Raw genomic sequence first — 12,177 nt, 5'->3', positions numbered from 1 at the left:
TGATTGATTATTTATATATTATTTATCTTTGGAAATGTAATAGATACTAATATTATTATTATTATTATTATTATTATTATTATTAAGGATGTCGGACTTACTAACATGGTCCAGTCCAGTCTCCAGATGTTGTCCCTTTGACATGGTCACTATGTCCAACACACACTCACACACTCACATCTCCTATTACCTTTTTCAGAGATAGTGGGAAGTCTCTCTTTCCTTCATTCATTCTTTCATTCACTCCTACATTACTCTTTCTCTTTCTCTTTCTCTTTCTCTTTATATCATTCACGAACAGGTGATGTTCATCTTCAATTGAATACATGTCATCAAGCTTGATTTGATAAACCTTAGATCATATCCTTTTTATATAAAGTTGGTGTGTATATATAATGGGTCTATTATCCAAATGAACTGTTATTCCTTACATTCATTCATTCATTTAACCATCATTTCAGATCATTGTATGATTATTTACGAACTTCTAGAGGTCAAATCAAGTTTGTTTTTTTTATAATTAATTGAAGTTTTGTTTTTTTGTTTCGACTTTACACTCTCATGCACTAACCACGACCAGTTGATGTGATAGCGAGCGATTTTCATTCAATTGACCATTCATTCCAGAATCCATCGAATAACAGGTATCCACAGGTAGGACTTATACAATGACGAACAATCATCAATGATATCATCATCCTAGTATCAACATCATTCTAATACCAATCAATCAATCGCAATCGATACCACAGACACTCACAAATGGCTATTGAAAACCCACTCGTTGCCTCAGGCCTCCGCAAGTTCAGCAAGCGTACCCTCGCCAAGCGTACCCGCATCTACTTGTGCAAGAAGAACAAGGTCGTCACCCCAAAGAAGGCTGCCCCAGCCCCAGTTGTCCGTGAGGCCACCATCAAGGGAGGCAAGAAGGTCCAGCTCAAGGAGAAGGTCCCAAGATACGCCCCAGTTGATGCTTGTGAGGTCCGTGCTGCCAACCGTGCTCACAGCGTCGCCCCAATCTCCCTCCGCAAGTCCATCACCCCAGGTACCGTCCTCATCGTCGTTGCCGGTCGTTTCGCTGGCAAGCGTGTTGTCTTCTTGAAGCAGCTCACCTCTGGTCTCTTGTTGATCACCGGTAAGTACTCACCCCGCCTCGACCATCGCACAACATCGTCGACACGACATACTATGATCATCGTAGGTGATAAATATGTAGGAGGATCAACGACGGATCGCATCGGCATCACCCCCTAGACGTCAGACGACGGGCAACAACAGTCTCGTCCTGGTCCGCATCGCATAGTTTCGATGGACCGGGGCAATAGACTAGCTCGCTTCGTTCTTTCGCTACTCCACACATCTGCATCCTCATCGCTCCCTCTCTTGCATGGTGGACGATGCTGATGTCTTGATGGCGTGTCGATATGATGTCCGTACATGCGCATCCGCTCGCCTCCTACCCATCACCTACTTGAATCATCAGTGGTTCTAACCAACCATACTCCCTATCTGTTTGCATCCAACTCTTACAGGTCCATTCAGAATGAACGGTGTCCCCTTGAGACGTATTGACCAGCGTTACGTCATCGCCACCTCCACCAAGGTGAACATTGCCAACGTCAAGGTTGACGAGAAGATCAACGACGCCTACTTCCSGTGCCGAGAAGAAGGCCACCACCAAGAAGTCCGAGGGCGAGTTCTTCAAGGACGGCGAGAAGAAGACCGAGAAGAAGGAGAAGAAGCAGCTCCCAGAGGCTCGCGTTGCCGACCAGAAGGCCGTCGATGCCGCCATCTTGGCCGCCCTCAAGGGTCAGAAGGAGTTGTGCCTCTACTTGAAGACCAAGTTCTTCCTCCGCTCCGGTGAGTTCCCACACGCCCTCAAGTTCTAAGTCAACTGCCAGTGCAACCAATAAACACTCGATGGATAACTTAACTTATGTCTGACAGCATGCTCGCATGTTTATTGCAACTTCTTGAGTTCACTACGAAGATGTTCGACTAGTTGTGGAGTGGTAGTTGTTGCCATCTCCATGTAGACGTGGAGAGTGTTGTTGGAGGTGTCGAGCGTGAATTGACGAAGTGCGTTGGTAACATGTGGCTCTCTGGCACATGGTGATCTACTGATATGTGTCATCTTGAATGTCAACGATGTCATGTTATCCTTTGTCTCCAATGTACCCTCATAAAAGTCTGCTACTCCACTGCCCTGTACAATAGTCATCTCAATCCTTCCAGTTGGAAGAACTCTAACCAGTCCAGTCTCAAAGTGCATCAACTGTCCACTTGCACTCAGTGTAGTTTGTCTTGTGTGTTGTTTGATTGAGTATTAGTATTATTGATGTTGATGATGTTGATGATGATGATGATAGTATCATACTTGTACTCAATCTGCTTGCCATTGAACTTGAACTTGAGGTTCTCTGTGTATTTGAATGGCTTGATGGTTGGATAGATACCGTTTCCAGGTCCACTCCACTTTCCATGTAGCCATGAAAGGTTTGATATCTTTACTACTACATCAGTCGTTGCTGTTGTTGTCATTGTTATATCTCTATATGTATATGTTGTTGAATCAGAATTACTAACTAATCAATGATGATGTCTATGCAAAAAGTGTTCAATTTCAAAGATTGTGTTTGAGATGAGATCACATCTTTGCAATGATTGTCCTCAAATGAATGAATGAATGAATGAATGATTGAATGTATGTATTACCAACCAAAGAGAGAGAGTTGTTGTTGTTATTATAATAAGGTTTGTGTATAGTACAAATATGAGTACTCTAGCGAGGTTGGAGTCTGTTGTTGTCGCGATGGTAATTGAATAAATAACAATATTATGCACTCTTGTCAAAGTAATCGCCCTTCTCTCCAATGAATGCTGATATGGCATAGATGAGACTCGCAATAACCAAACATGCTCCACCAATCACTGTTGGTACTTCAAAGAAACATGGTGCGCTCAGTCTATATTGATTGATTGATTATGTTGATGAGAGTATGCGTGAGTGAGTGAGTGATCCATCATTATCATCCATCATAATCATTATAAAATTAACATACACCAGACATAGAATAGCCGCTACAATATATTGTTGGAATATCGCTCGCAGTGGACCTAAGAACTTGAATCCCCATGTCAAAGGGAACAACAATACTCCTATAATACTGTTATTGTTGTCGTTGTTGTTATTGGTCAGTCAATCAATCAATCAATCAACCTTTGTTGTTATTATGTTCTTTACTCACATTGCATATATACCAATAAACTGTCTTGGATAGAATGTTGCCATGATACCAACTGCTACCAATACTAGTTGTTGTGAACATTGTTAGTCCATCATCAAAGTAATGAATGATTGAATGATTGAATGATTGAACATACTATATGAAGTACATAGTACAATCATCGCAGCCCAGTTACCCAATTTGAACTTTGCCATTCTTGTATGTATATAATATATATGTATGTATGTATGTATAAGTATGAATGTATATGTATGTATCTGTATCTTAAATTGAAGACGACTAATGCAACCAACAGTGTGTTGGTATGTAAAAGTACTGTTTTTAGGGTTGGATCCTTGTTTCACAAGTTTTTCAAACCAAAACCCATCTATCATTTTGGGGTTATCACAAAACCATGCCCATTATTGTAATCGTCATGGCCTTGTATTGGTTGATTGATTAAGTACTGTTTTATTGACTCAAGTCAATATATGATCACAAATATATATATGTATGTCAACAAACTTATATTATGTATCTATTTCTACATATAAGTATAATACGAATAACTTAGGTGTAATTTGCTACATGTCCTATGGTATGGACACAAACATTGCAATGTTTGGTTCAAAATAAAAATCTGATGTTTGTGGTGCCCAGAACAACCAAAAACACACTTTGTCTGATTTTTTTGACTGAACCATCGGCTCAATCAAGCACTTTGGGAATGAAGGAGAGGTGTGATTGAGTGACCATCATCCACATCAATCTTGATCCACATCCATCCATTCATTCTAGTTGTTGTTGTTGTTGTTGTTGTTGCTGTTTGATTGAATATCAGGAGGGAAGGAAGTAAATCATACAACATATTCAAAGTTATAGTTATACAGATACAAGTCTTTATTTATTCATTCATATTCATTCATTCATTCATTCAAATCGATCAATCAAACAGATATATATCTTTGCTTTAATATAGCAAACAGTCTATAACTTTAACATTATTACTATATTTATTATTATTTATTGCAACCTTGTTGGTTGTATACATGTGTCTGAGTAGCAACATCAGCATCAACAGCAGTGTAGCATAGCAAGAGAGAGAAGAGACACAATCAATCAATCAACCTGTACATTAATATCCCAACAACCTTATTTATTCTATTTATTAAGAGCAAGCGGCGTGTACATCATCATCAACATAAATAATCACATCAATATCAACATCAATCATTAGCAATCAATCAATCCAAAAAGGAGGAGAGGAAGGAAGGAATGATGGACGACTCATACCCACAGCAGGAAGAGCATGAACATCAAGAGCAGGAACACCTGGAAGGAGGAGTGGAGGGTGAAGCATATGACTATCCAGTCGATGTGAATACAGAGGGCTATAGTGAGGCAGTTGCACCAGACACCCACAACAACAATAATGACTCTGAATATAGTTACTCATCATCATATGCCAATGGAGAAGTGGAGGAGGACGGTGGATCAACACCAAAGGGATACTCCTCTGGCAACCACTTCAATCAAAGCCAAGAGATATACGATACAGAGTCCACGATGGCCTTGTCAGAGAGTGTTGATGTCAGCAGCGTGGGCAGTGTTCCCGAGCCACTCGAGGAGTATGACAGCAGCTTCACACATCGCAACAAGCTAGTAAGAGAGGTCATCAGCTCAGAGAAAGCATACCTCTCACATCTCAACAATGTCATTGGTGTAAGTTAGTTTGGAATGGCCTGGCGTGGCGTGGCATGGAGTGGCGTGGCGTGAACAACTAACCAACACACTCGCGCACGTTATCACAATGTGTAGAACTACTTGGAGCCATTGAGGATCACCAAACCTCCAATATTGGAACCAGAGAATATAACAGCCATATTCTCATGCATTGAGAAGATTAAGGAGCTGAGCGAGTCAGTGCTCTCACAGTTTGAGGAGCAGCTAGAGGCTGGCTCGGAGAATGTCGGCAAGCCAATACTCAACCACAGGAACAACTACCAAGACTACATCGAGTATGGAAAGAATCATGGCACTGCCCTGGACCTCATTGCCAAACTGGTCGACAAGAAGCCAACCTTTGTAACCTTTATGCAGACAGTCAGAGACAGCCAGAAGCAGTCCAGACTGGATCTAACATCTTTCCTTGTAAGTCCAGGACTTTGTTTGATTGATTGATTGAATGATTGGTCGATTCTAACATTAAATATATCCAGATCATGCCAGTACAAAGGATGCCGAGGATGAAGATGTTGTTGTCAGAGATTGTTGAGCAGACTGAGCAGCTGCATCCGGACTACATCGACCTGAGGGATGCCCTTGAGATGATCACACAGACAACAAAGATACTCAACGAAGAGATCAGGAAGAATGAGAACAAGCTCAAGGTGCAGAAGATCCAGAATGACATGATCGGTGGACCAAAGGTATGTTTGATTGATTGATCGACCTAACATCGACTAACACTTAATCAATCATTCAATCAACAGATCATCACGGACACTCGCGTGTTTGTTAGAGAGGGATCAATGATGAAGGTATGCCGCAAGGTGCCCAAGCCTAGATGGTTCTTCTTGTTCTCGGACTGCTTGATATATACGAGCAAGGGCGTCACACCGATGATCCAGTCGACCACCACTACCAACACATCGTTCACAGCGCCAAGCACAAGTGGCGCACCAAACACCTTCATTTTCCATCGAATGATGAACTTGAACGACATCAAGATCAAGGATCTCAAGGACAAGGACAACCAGAAGAATGCCTTCCAGATCATCAGCTCTACTGAGAAGTCATTCACTGTCTACACCGACACTGTCAAGGAGAAGAACCACTGGCTGGACGACTTCTCCATGTTGTCAATGAAGATAAGTATGTGTCATTTGGCGGATATTGAGTGGATGACATGATTGCTGACTTGGAACATCATCACCATCATCTTTAGCTCAAGAAGGTGCGACCAATACCAACCTTCATGACCTGGACTCAGTGGAGGTCCCAGTTTGGGTCCCAGACAAGGAGGCCTCCAAGTGCATGTTCTGCAATGGAGCATTCACAGTCATCAACAGGAGGGTATGTATTGGCGAGTAAGCACCATATCCAACACCTCACTCACTCTCTATCAATCAATCAATGAATCATAGCATCACTGTAGGAACTGTGGAAAGGTGGTATGTGGCACATGTAGCCCTTCAAAGAGACTGGTACCACATGTCAAGAAGAACAAGCCGGTGAGGGTATGCTTGTTCTGCTTCGACTTTATCGGCCTGAACGATAAGGGAGAGCCCACCCCTACCCCGAGCAAGGAGTCCAAGTCTAGCTCATCACCACATCTGCTCAGTCGCCCACGTCCACTCAAGCGACTGAACTCACTGCTGGACTCGAGGGACAAGCGAAAGTCCACGGCCGGGCCCCCGCTGTCTCCCGAGCAGATCAGCCAACAGGGGAGCTTCTCGGAGCCCACATCCCCGACACACAGCGCAGAGTCTGGACACACTCACAGCCACAGTGGCAGCGGCAAGCACCGTGAGACACTGACAGGCACACTGCGTCGCCTAAAGATGGCCATCAAGCCGTCGGACCAGGTCAAGACGCTCAAGACCGAGAAAGAGATGGAGAAGGAGCGCGCAGAGGAGGAGAGGCGCTTCGACCTCACTCGCACGCAGTCCGAGCCACATCTCGTCTCCAAGTCGATGATCGCACTGCCTATGATGGGCGCCGCCCAGCCAGGCTCCAAGGTGGTGGTGCCATCCAAGTTGGCAGAGAATCCCTCGCGACGATCCACCATCTCCAAGAAGGACAGCGTCATCCTTACGCCATCGCCTCCTGCACCAACCAGCAGCAGGAACAGCAATATCACATTATCACCTACCCCACCAGCACCAACCTCACTCTCACATAAGAATCAGCAACAGCCAGTGCCAGTGTCACAGACAACCACTGAGCAGCAGTCGACTGACCGCACTTCCATCCCAAAGCCCACCACTGCACCTCAGTTCAAGCTCCAGCCACTCGACCAAATCAAGCATCAACACACCAACTCTGGCTCACAGCTCAACCTTGCAGCCTCCAACAACAGCTCCACCAACTCCACTCCCACAGGCACCAGCACCATGAAGCCAATGGCTGGTGTGCCAGTGTTCAAGCAGCCACCCGTGCGCAGGGACACTCTCCGCGCGACCAATGTCGCCCCACCACAGTCATCGACGACTACTGCGCCATCAACACCAGTCATCGACCAGAGCATTCTCAAGAAGACAAGTGCGACTGCTCCACCCACTGAGCAGCCTCAAGGAGTGCTCATTCGCAAGCCACCTCCCAAGGTCGTACAGAAGAACACCAGCGATATTGGCCTCAAGAATGGTCCATCAGACATCGATATCGTCAAGAGACCTAGTTCAAGCGACATACTGCCAGTGACAACAACAAAGGCAGACAACAGCAGCGTCCAGCAACAACAGCAACAGCAACAGCAATTGCAGCAAGAGCTTAGCAGGCGGGCAAGTGGCGAGACACAGCCAGTTGGTGGCGGCCACACTAGGACTCCTTCAGTCAGTGGCGAACAATCCACACCTGGACAACCAACAGTGCCCATCAGGAAGATCGCGATGGTCAAGCCTGGCGTGCCAGTCATGCCCCAGAACGGAGGTGCAGCCAAACAACCTCCAACAAGAGTGTCGCCTCCCACTGTTGCACCAACCACCCCACAGGCTTCACCATCAGACCAACAGGATCAGGGCGATGCCAAGCGACCATCCATCCCCACAAGGAAGGCACCCTCTGCCCACTCACTTCTTAATGTGTTGGCACAATCAGATGTCGCGCCTGCAACACCTGCACCTGCCTCTGCCCCATCAAGAGGTAGCAAGGAGATGCCTCCTTCACGAGGCAGCAAGGAGATGCCAGCGCAAGCAGAGAACACAACAGCTCACACTGCTCAACAACCAGAGGAGCCGATTGCGAATGGCGGACAGCGCCGTACTATCTCACCACCCGTCAGGAAGCCACCAACACCATCATCGCTGCCCCTTTCAACCTTTGCTCCAACAGAGTCTGATCAGTCAGCCAACTCTGATGATCTCGCTACCAGCGCTGAGATCAAGAAGCCAGCACCAGCAATCAAGAAGATACCAACACAGATACCACCATCGCAGACCAAAGTGTTGATCACTTCCAAGAGCAGACCATTGCCTTCTCCCGCTGCCAACCCCCCTGTATAAGAGTACCATCATCCATTTCATCGTTGGGATCAATCGATCGATCAATCCCCGACATTGGACGAACGAAATACCCAAATAAGAACCAATAAACCAAACTATTTATTATCCATAACTTAGAATGGCCGCGCGCGCGAGTGACTACAATCCAAACGACCAATAATACAATTGTACAGAGGAGTACATGAACATGGCCACGGCCACACTCCACATTACCATGTTGAGGATGTACTTGGAGGCACGGTACTCCATCATGTGCGTGAGTTGGGCGCCGGGGAAGTGTCCATGCGTCTTGAAATGTTTGAGTAGGTCGTCCTTCTCCTTGTAGAGGTTGTATAGCCACGTGCCAACCTCGGCCTCGTCCTTGGGCAGCTTGGCCATGTCGAAGCGACGCAAATGTATATGTATCTGTGATGGGTGATTGCCGTACAACATCTGGATGAATCCACCGGGTGGCTTGGCATACGCTGCCGTCATGTCGTAGATGGCGTCGGTCTCGTCGCGTAGCGCCACAACAGACGACACGAAGCCTTTGAGTCGTGGCAATAGGATGTTCTCGAGCAATGGCACGTTGCCGCGCTCGCGAGCAAATCGTTGGCATTCGGCCAGGCTCTTGGGAGAGAGACGACTGCCCTCGGGATGTGTGACGAACCAGAATGGCTCACCATCCTGCTTCAAGTGACTAAAGGCCTTGTTGATCTTTTTCTGATCGTCCTGCCAGCGACGCGACAGGAATATGAAGCCCATGGCCCAGATTCCCACTCCAACGAATGGGATGTACTTGATCACGTCCTTCATGGCGATCTTGATGTTGCCAATGCGTCCGAGACGCTCGCCAAGACTGAAGGATAGCAACCAATCGCAGTGATAAGTATGATTGAGTACCACCAATGCATTGCGATCAGTCTTTTGTGCGGCCAACAAGTCATCGCCAGTGAATATCAACTTGTTCCTTCCAAGTACCTCAAAAGCCAATGTGAACAATGGCCAACCTTAAAGCAATTGATTGATTGATCGAGTGTGTATGTGTGTGAGTGTGTGATTGATTGATTGATTGATCGATTGATCGACTGGACTGACATACCTGTGTTTGATATCTTGTTTGTTATCTTCCTGAATAGGTTACGTGATAGAAGTAAGAGTGGAATTGATACAGTCATTATAACATCACTCAGTGCAATGGCTGAGAAGATGAACAATAGGTATGTTGAGAAGAATAGTGCATAGCGGTATCGGACTACCACCAATGCCAGTGCTCCAATCATCACAGTTGACAAGATGCCTGCCATCTCTGTCACACACACTTTATGTATCTGTATCTATTTGTATGTATTGTTACAATGAATGATTGATTCGAATGGACTGATTGATTTGAGTATTGAAGGTCGTCAGAACACTTGAAGTGACGATCCACTGAATCTAATAATTTGAGATTGATCAAGATTACAAATCGGGAAACGAATAATGTTTGATTTGTTGGGGGATATCGATTCCTTTAAGTTATCTTTATAGTTATATATGATTGTAACAAATAATGCTAGAATGATTGATCGTTATCAGATATTATTGACTTGGATTGTTCGGAACTCGAGTGTAGTGTGTGTGTGTGTGATTGAGTGGGGGTGCCGACAGACGACTGATCGTTTATACTTTGACCAAGGGTAGAGTAAACAATCAATCATACATACAAATAATACATACTTATATATATAACAATGTCTAGAAAAGGATCAGGGAGAAAGAAAGAGATATATGTAGAGGATGAAACATTGAGTCCTGCTTCATATGACTTTTGGGAGGAGTTCTATGAGACTGGAGAGGGCAGTGGCGATACTTATGAATGGTACGTCACATATCAACATATAAGAGAAAGACTACTCAAACGTATAAATGATGAGGATCTGGCAACATGTTTAAAGTCAAAGCAACATCAACAACATCAACAACAGCCGTGGCAATACAGACTATTACATGTTGGTTGTGGTAATAGTTTGTTGGCTGAAGAGTTGTTGTTGGACATGCCAGAGCATCGTCTACTTGACACATCCATACTCAACATTGATGTTTGTAACAATGCAATCGAACGAATGATCACACGACAAGATCGTAGTGGCAACACAAGAATCAAACATTGTCTTCAATACCAAGTAATGGACGCAACCGACACCAAGCTTCCAGATCATCACTTTGATGGTATAATTGATAAAGTACGTTGTTTGATCACTCATCTGGAACTATTCCACAAACACTGATCACTCATCAATCACTCACCTGGAACTATCCCATCAATCAATCAATCAATCAATCAATCAATCAATCAATCAAACTATGAATGAATGTAGGGAACTGTGGACGCATTGTTGTCAACGTTGGACGTAGAGATTGGAGAGAATGAGATGGTGAAGAGATTGTTGAGAGAGATGTATAGAGTGTTGAAGCCTGGTGGATTTATGATGTGTGTCAGTCGCAATACATGTGCTGAACCATACTTTTACATGGACGAGGATACCGAATGGCAACTCACAACCGAACAGTTAAACGTCACATCCACCAAAGGCAAAGGTATACAACAGATCAACTATGTTTACTTTGCCACCAAACCATCATCTTCAACATCATCATCAGGGTAGTCCTTGGGAAGAGAGATAATAAGACATAAAGATATAAAGTAACTTCACACGACAGGAACATGCACATGAACATCATTACACCATCCATCATTCAATGTCGTACATGTCAACTCTGGCGAAACCTTCACCAATCAATCGATCAAACCCATCCCACTCACTCACTCACACAAAATGAAATCGATCAATAGGTTGACTCTACTTCCGTTGCTTCTTCCATGATTATCCAATCATACACTCCACTTTGGATCAATCCCATCCCCAGACCGTTCGTGTCACCGAAGGTATCAGATGCGGCATGTGTGTGACCCATCCACTACGCACACACTCGACTCTTTTGTACAAGGGCTTGGATGATTTTGCGAGTTTTTTTGGTGTCCAAGACTGACTTCCACCACTTTCGTGCAGGACAATGCACAAAAAGATAGAGAGAAAGCCTAACCTTTGCATCAGTTGCCAGGTGTTTTGGGGGTGAATGTGAACCTGTCTTTATGTGTGGGACCACGAAGTAATCAAAGTCCTTCCTGGTCCTCCATTCATTCAATTACAATAATAATCAATCACAAAGTGAGGTGATTGATACCTTTGTCCAACTTTCATTTTCGTGTATCTCTCATTTTGACACTATTCAATCAAACAAACAAACATTCTATCTCTATCTCATTTTATCTTTATCTCTATTTCATTCATTCCAGGTCAACAGATAACAACAAAGATCTCACATATGGATAGGTCCAACAACAACATTGTAACAACATCAACAACATAACCAACTCCAACAACTCCAACAACTCCAACTCATTCACATCAACATCAACAACTTCACCTATTTATTAATATTCAATCAATCAATCAATATTGTATTATACATCACCTTTTGTTGCTATATTATATATCAATCAATCAATCAATCACACTATCAACCAATGTATCTAATAAGGAATGGATCATGTCTACTTGTTATCATGTGGATACTGTTGGTGATGTTATTGTCATTGCCTGAACCAACACATACACATCATCACAATGTCAATGACAAGATAACACAGTTAATACAACAAGCATATAATAGACGTGTACAAAGAGAGTCAATACTACTTAGAC

The 12,177-nt window shown here is 44.1% G+C and overlaps 6 protein-coding genes across 6 annotated transcripts; 3 read left to right on the top strand and 3 right to left on the bottom strand.

Moving 5' to 3' along the window:
- Positions 1-762: 762 nt before the first annotated feature.
- On the top strand, positions 763-1,889 carry SAMD00019534_121500 (hypothetical protein; the record flags this gene model as incomplete). The annotated part of the gene is made up of 2 exons (XM_012892705.1): positions 763-1,197; positions 1,668-1,889. The coding sequence occupies 2 exons, from the start codon at positions 763-765 to the stop codon at positions 1,887-1,889; spliced, it is 657 nt and encodes a 218-aa protein (XP_012748159.1).
- Positions 1,890-1,960: 71 nt separating this feature from the next.
- SAMD00019534_121490 (hypothetical protein) lies at positions 1,961-2,541 on the bottom strand (the record flags this gene model as incomplete). The annotated part of the gene is made up of 2 exons (XM_012892704.1): positions 1,961-2,303; positions 2,378-2,541. The coding sequence occupies 2 exons, from the start codon at positions 2,539-2,541 to the stop codon at positions 1,961-1,963; spliced, it is 507 nt and encodes a 168-aa protein (XP_012748158.1).
- A 295-nt stretch (positions 2,542-2,836) lies between these two features.
- Positions 2,837-3,442, bottom strand: SAMD00019534_121480 (hypothetical protein; the record flags this gene model as incomplete). Its single annotated transcript, XM_012892703.1, has 4 exons — positions 2,837-2,966; positions 3,063-3,167; positions 3,249-3,312; positions 3,385-3,442. 4 exons carry the CDS (start codon positions 3,440-3,442, stop codon positions 2,837-2,839), a joined length of 357 nt encoding a protein of 118 aa, XP_012748157.1.
- Positions 3,443-4,502: 1,060 nt separating this feature from the next.
- Positions 4,503-8,449, top strand: SAMD00019534_121470 (hypothetical protein; the record flags this gene model as incomplete). Its single annotated transcript, XM_012892702.1, has 6 exons — positions 4,503-4,949; positions 5,046-5,378; positions 5,447-5,656; positions 5,720-6,101; positions 6,175-6,302; positions 6,374-8,449. The coding sequence occupies 6 exons, from the start codon at positions 4,503-4,505 to the stop codon at positions 8,447-8,449; spliced, it is 3,576 nt and encodes a 1,191-aa protein (XP_012748156.1).
- A 138-nt stretch (positions 8,450-8,587) lies between these two features.
- Positions 8,588-9,735, bottom strand: SAMD00019534_121460 (hypothetical protein; the record flags this gene model as incomplete). The annotated part of the gene is made up of 2 exons (XM_012892701.1): positions 8,588-9,438; positions 9,531-9,735. 2 exons carry the CDS (start codon positions 9,733-9,735, stop codon positions 8,588-8,590), a joined length of 1,056 nt encoding a protein of 351 aa, XP_012748155.1.
- Positions 9,736-10,155: 420 nt separating this feature from the next.
- SAMD00019534_121450 (hypothetical protein) lies at positions 10,156-11,070 on the top strand (the record flags this gene model as incomplete). The annotated part of the gene is made up of 3 exons (XM_012892700.1): positions 10,156-10,349; positions 10,410-10,653; positions 10,789-11,070. Coding segments are annotated over 3 exons (720 nt in total), but the record flags the coding sequence as incomplete, so codon positions are not given.
- Positions 11,071-12,177: the final 1,107 nt, after the last annotated feature.

This window comes from Acytostelium subglobosum (genome assembly GCF_000787575.1).
Source record: "Acytostelium subglobosum LB1 DNA, scaffold: scaffold38, whole genome shotgun sequence".
NCBI lineage: Eukaryota > Evosea > Eumycetozoa > Acytosteliales > Acytosteliaceae > Acytostelium > Acytostelium subglobosum.
The sequence above is the reverse complement of the archived record's forward strand: the minus strand, read 5'-3'. Positions and strand labels throughout refer to the sequence as shown.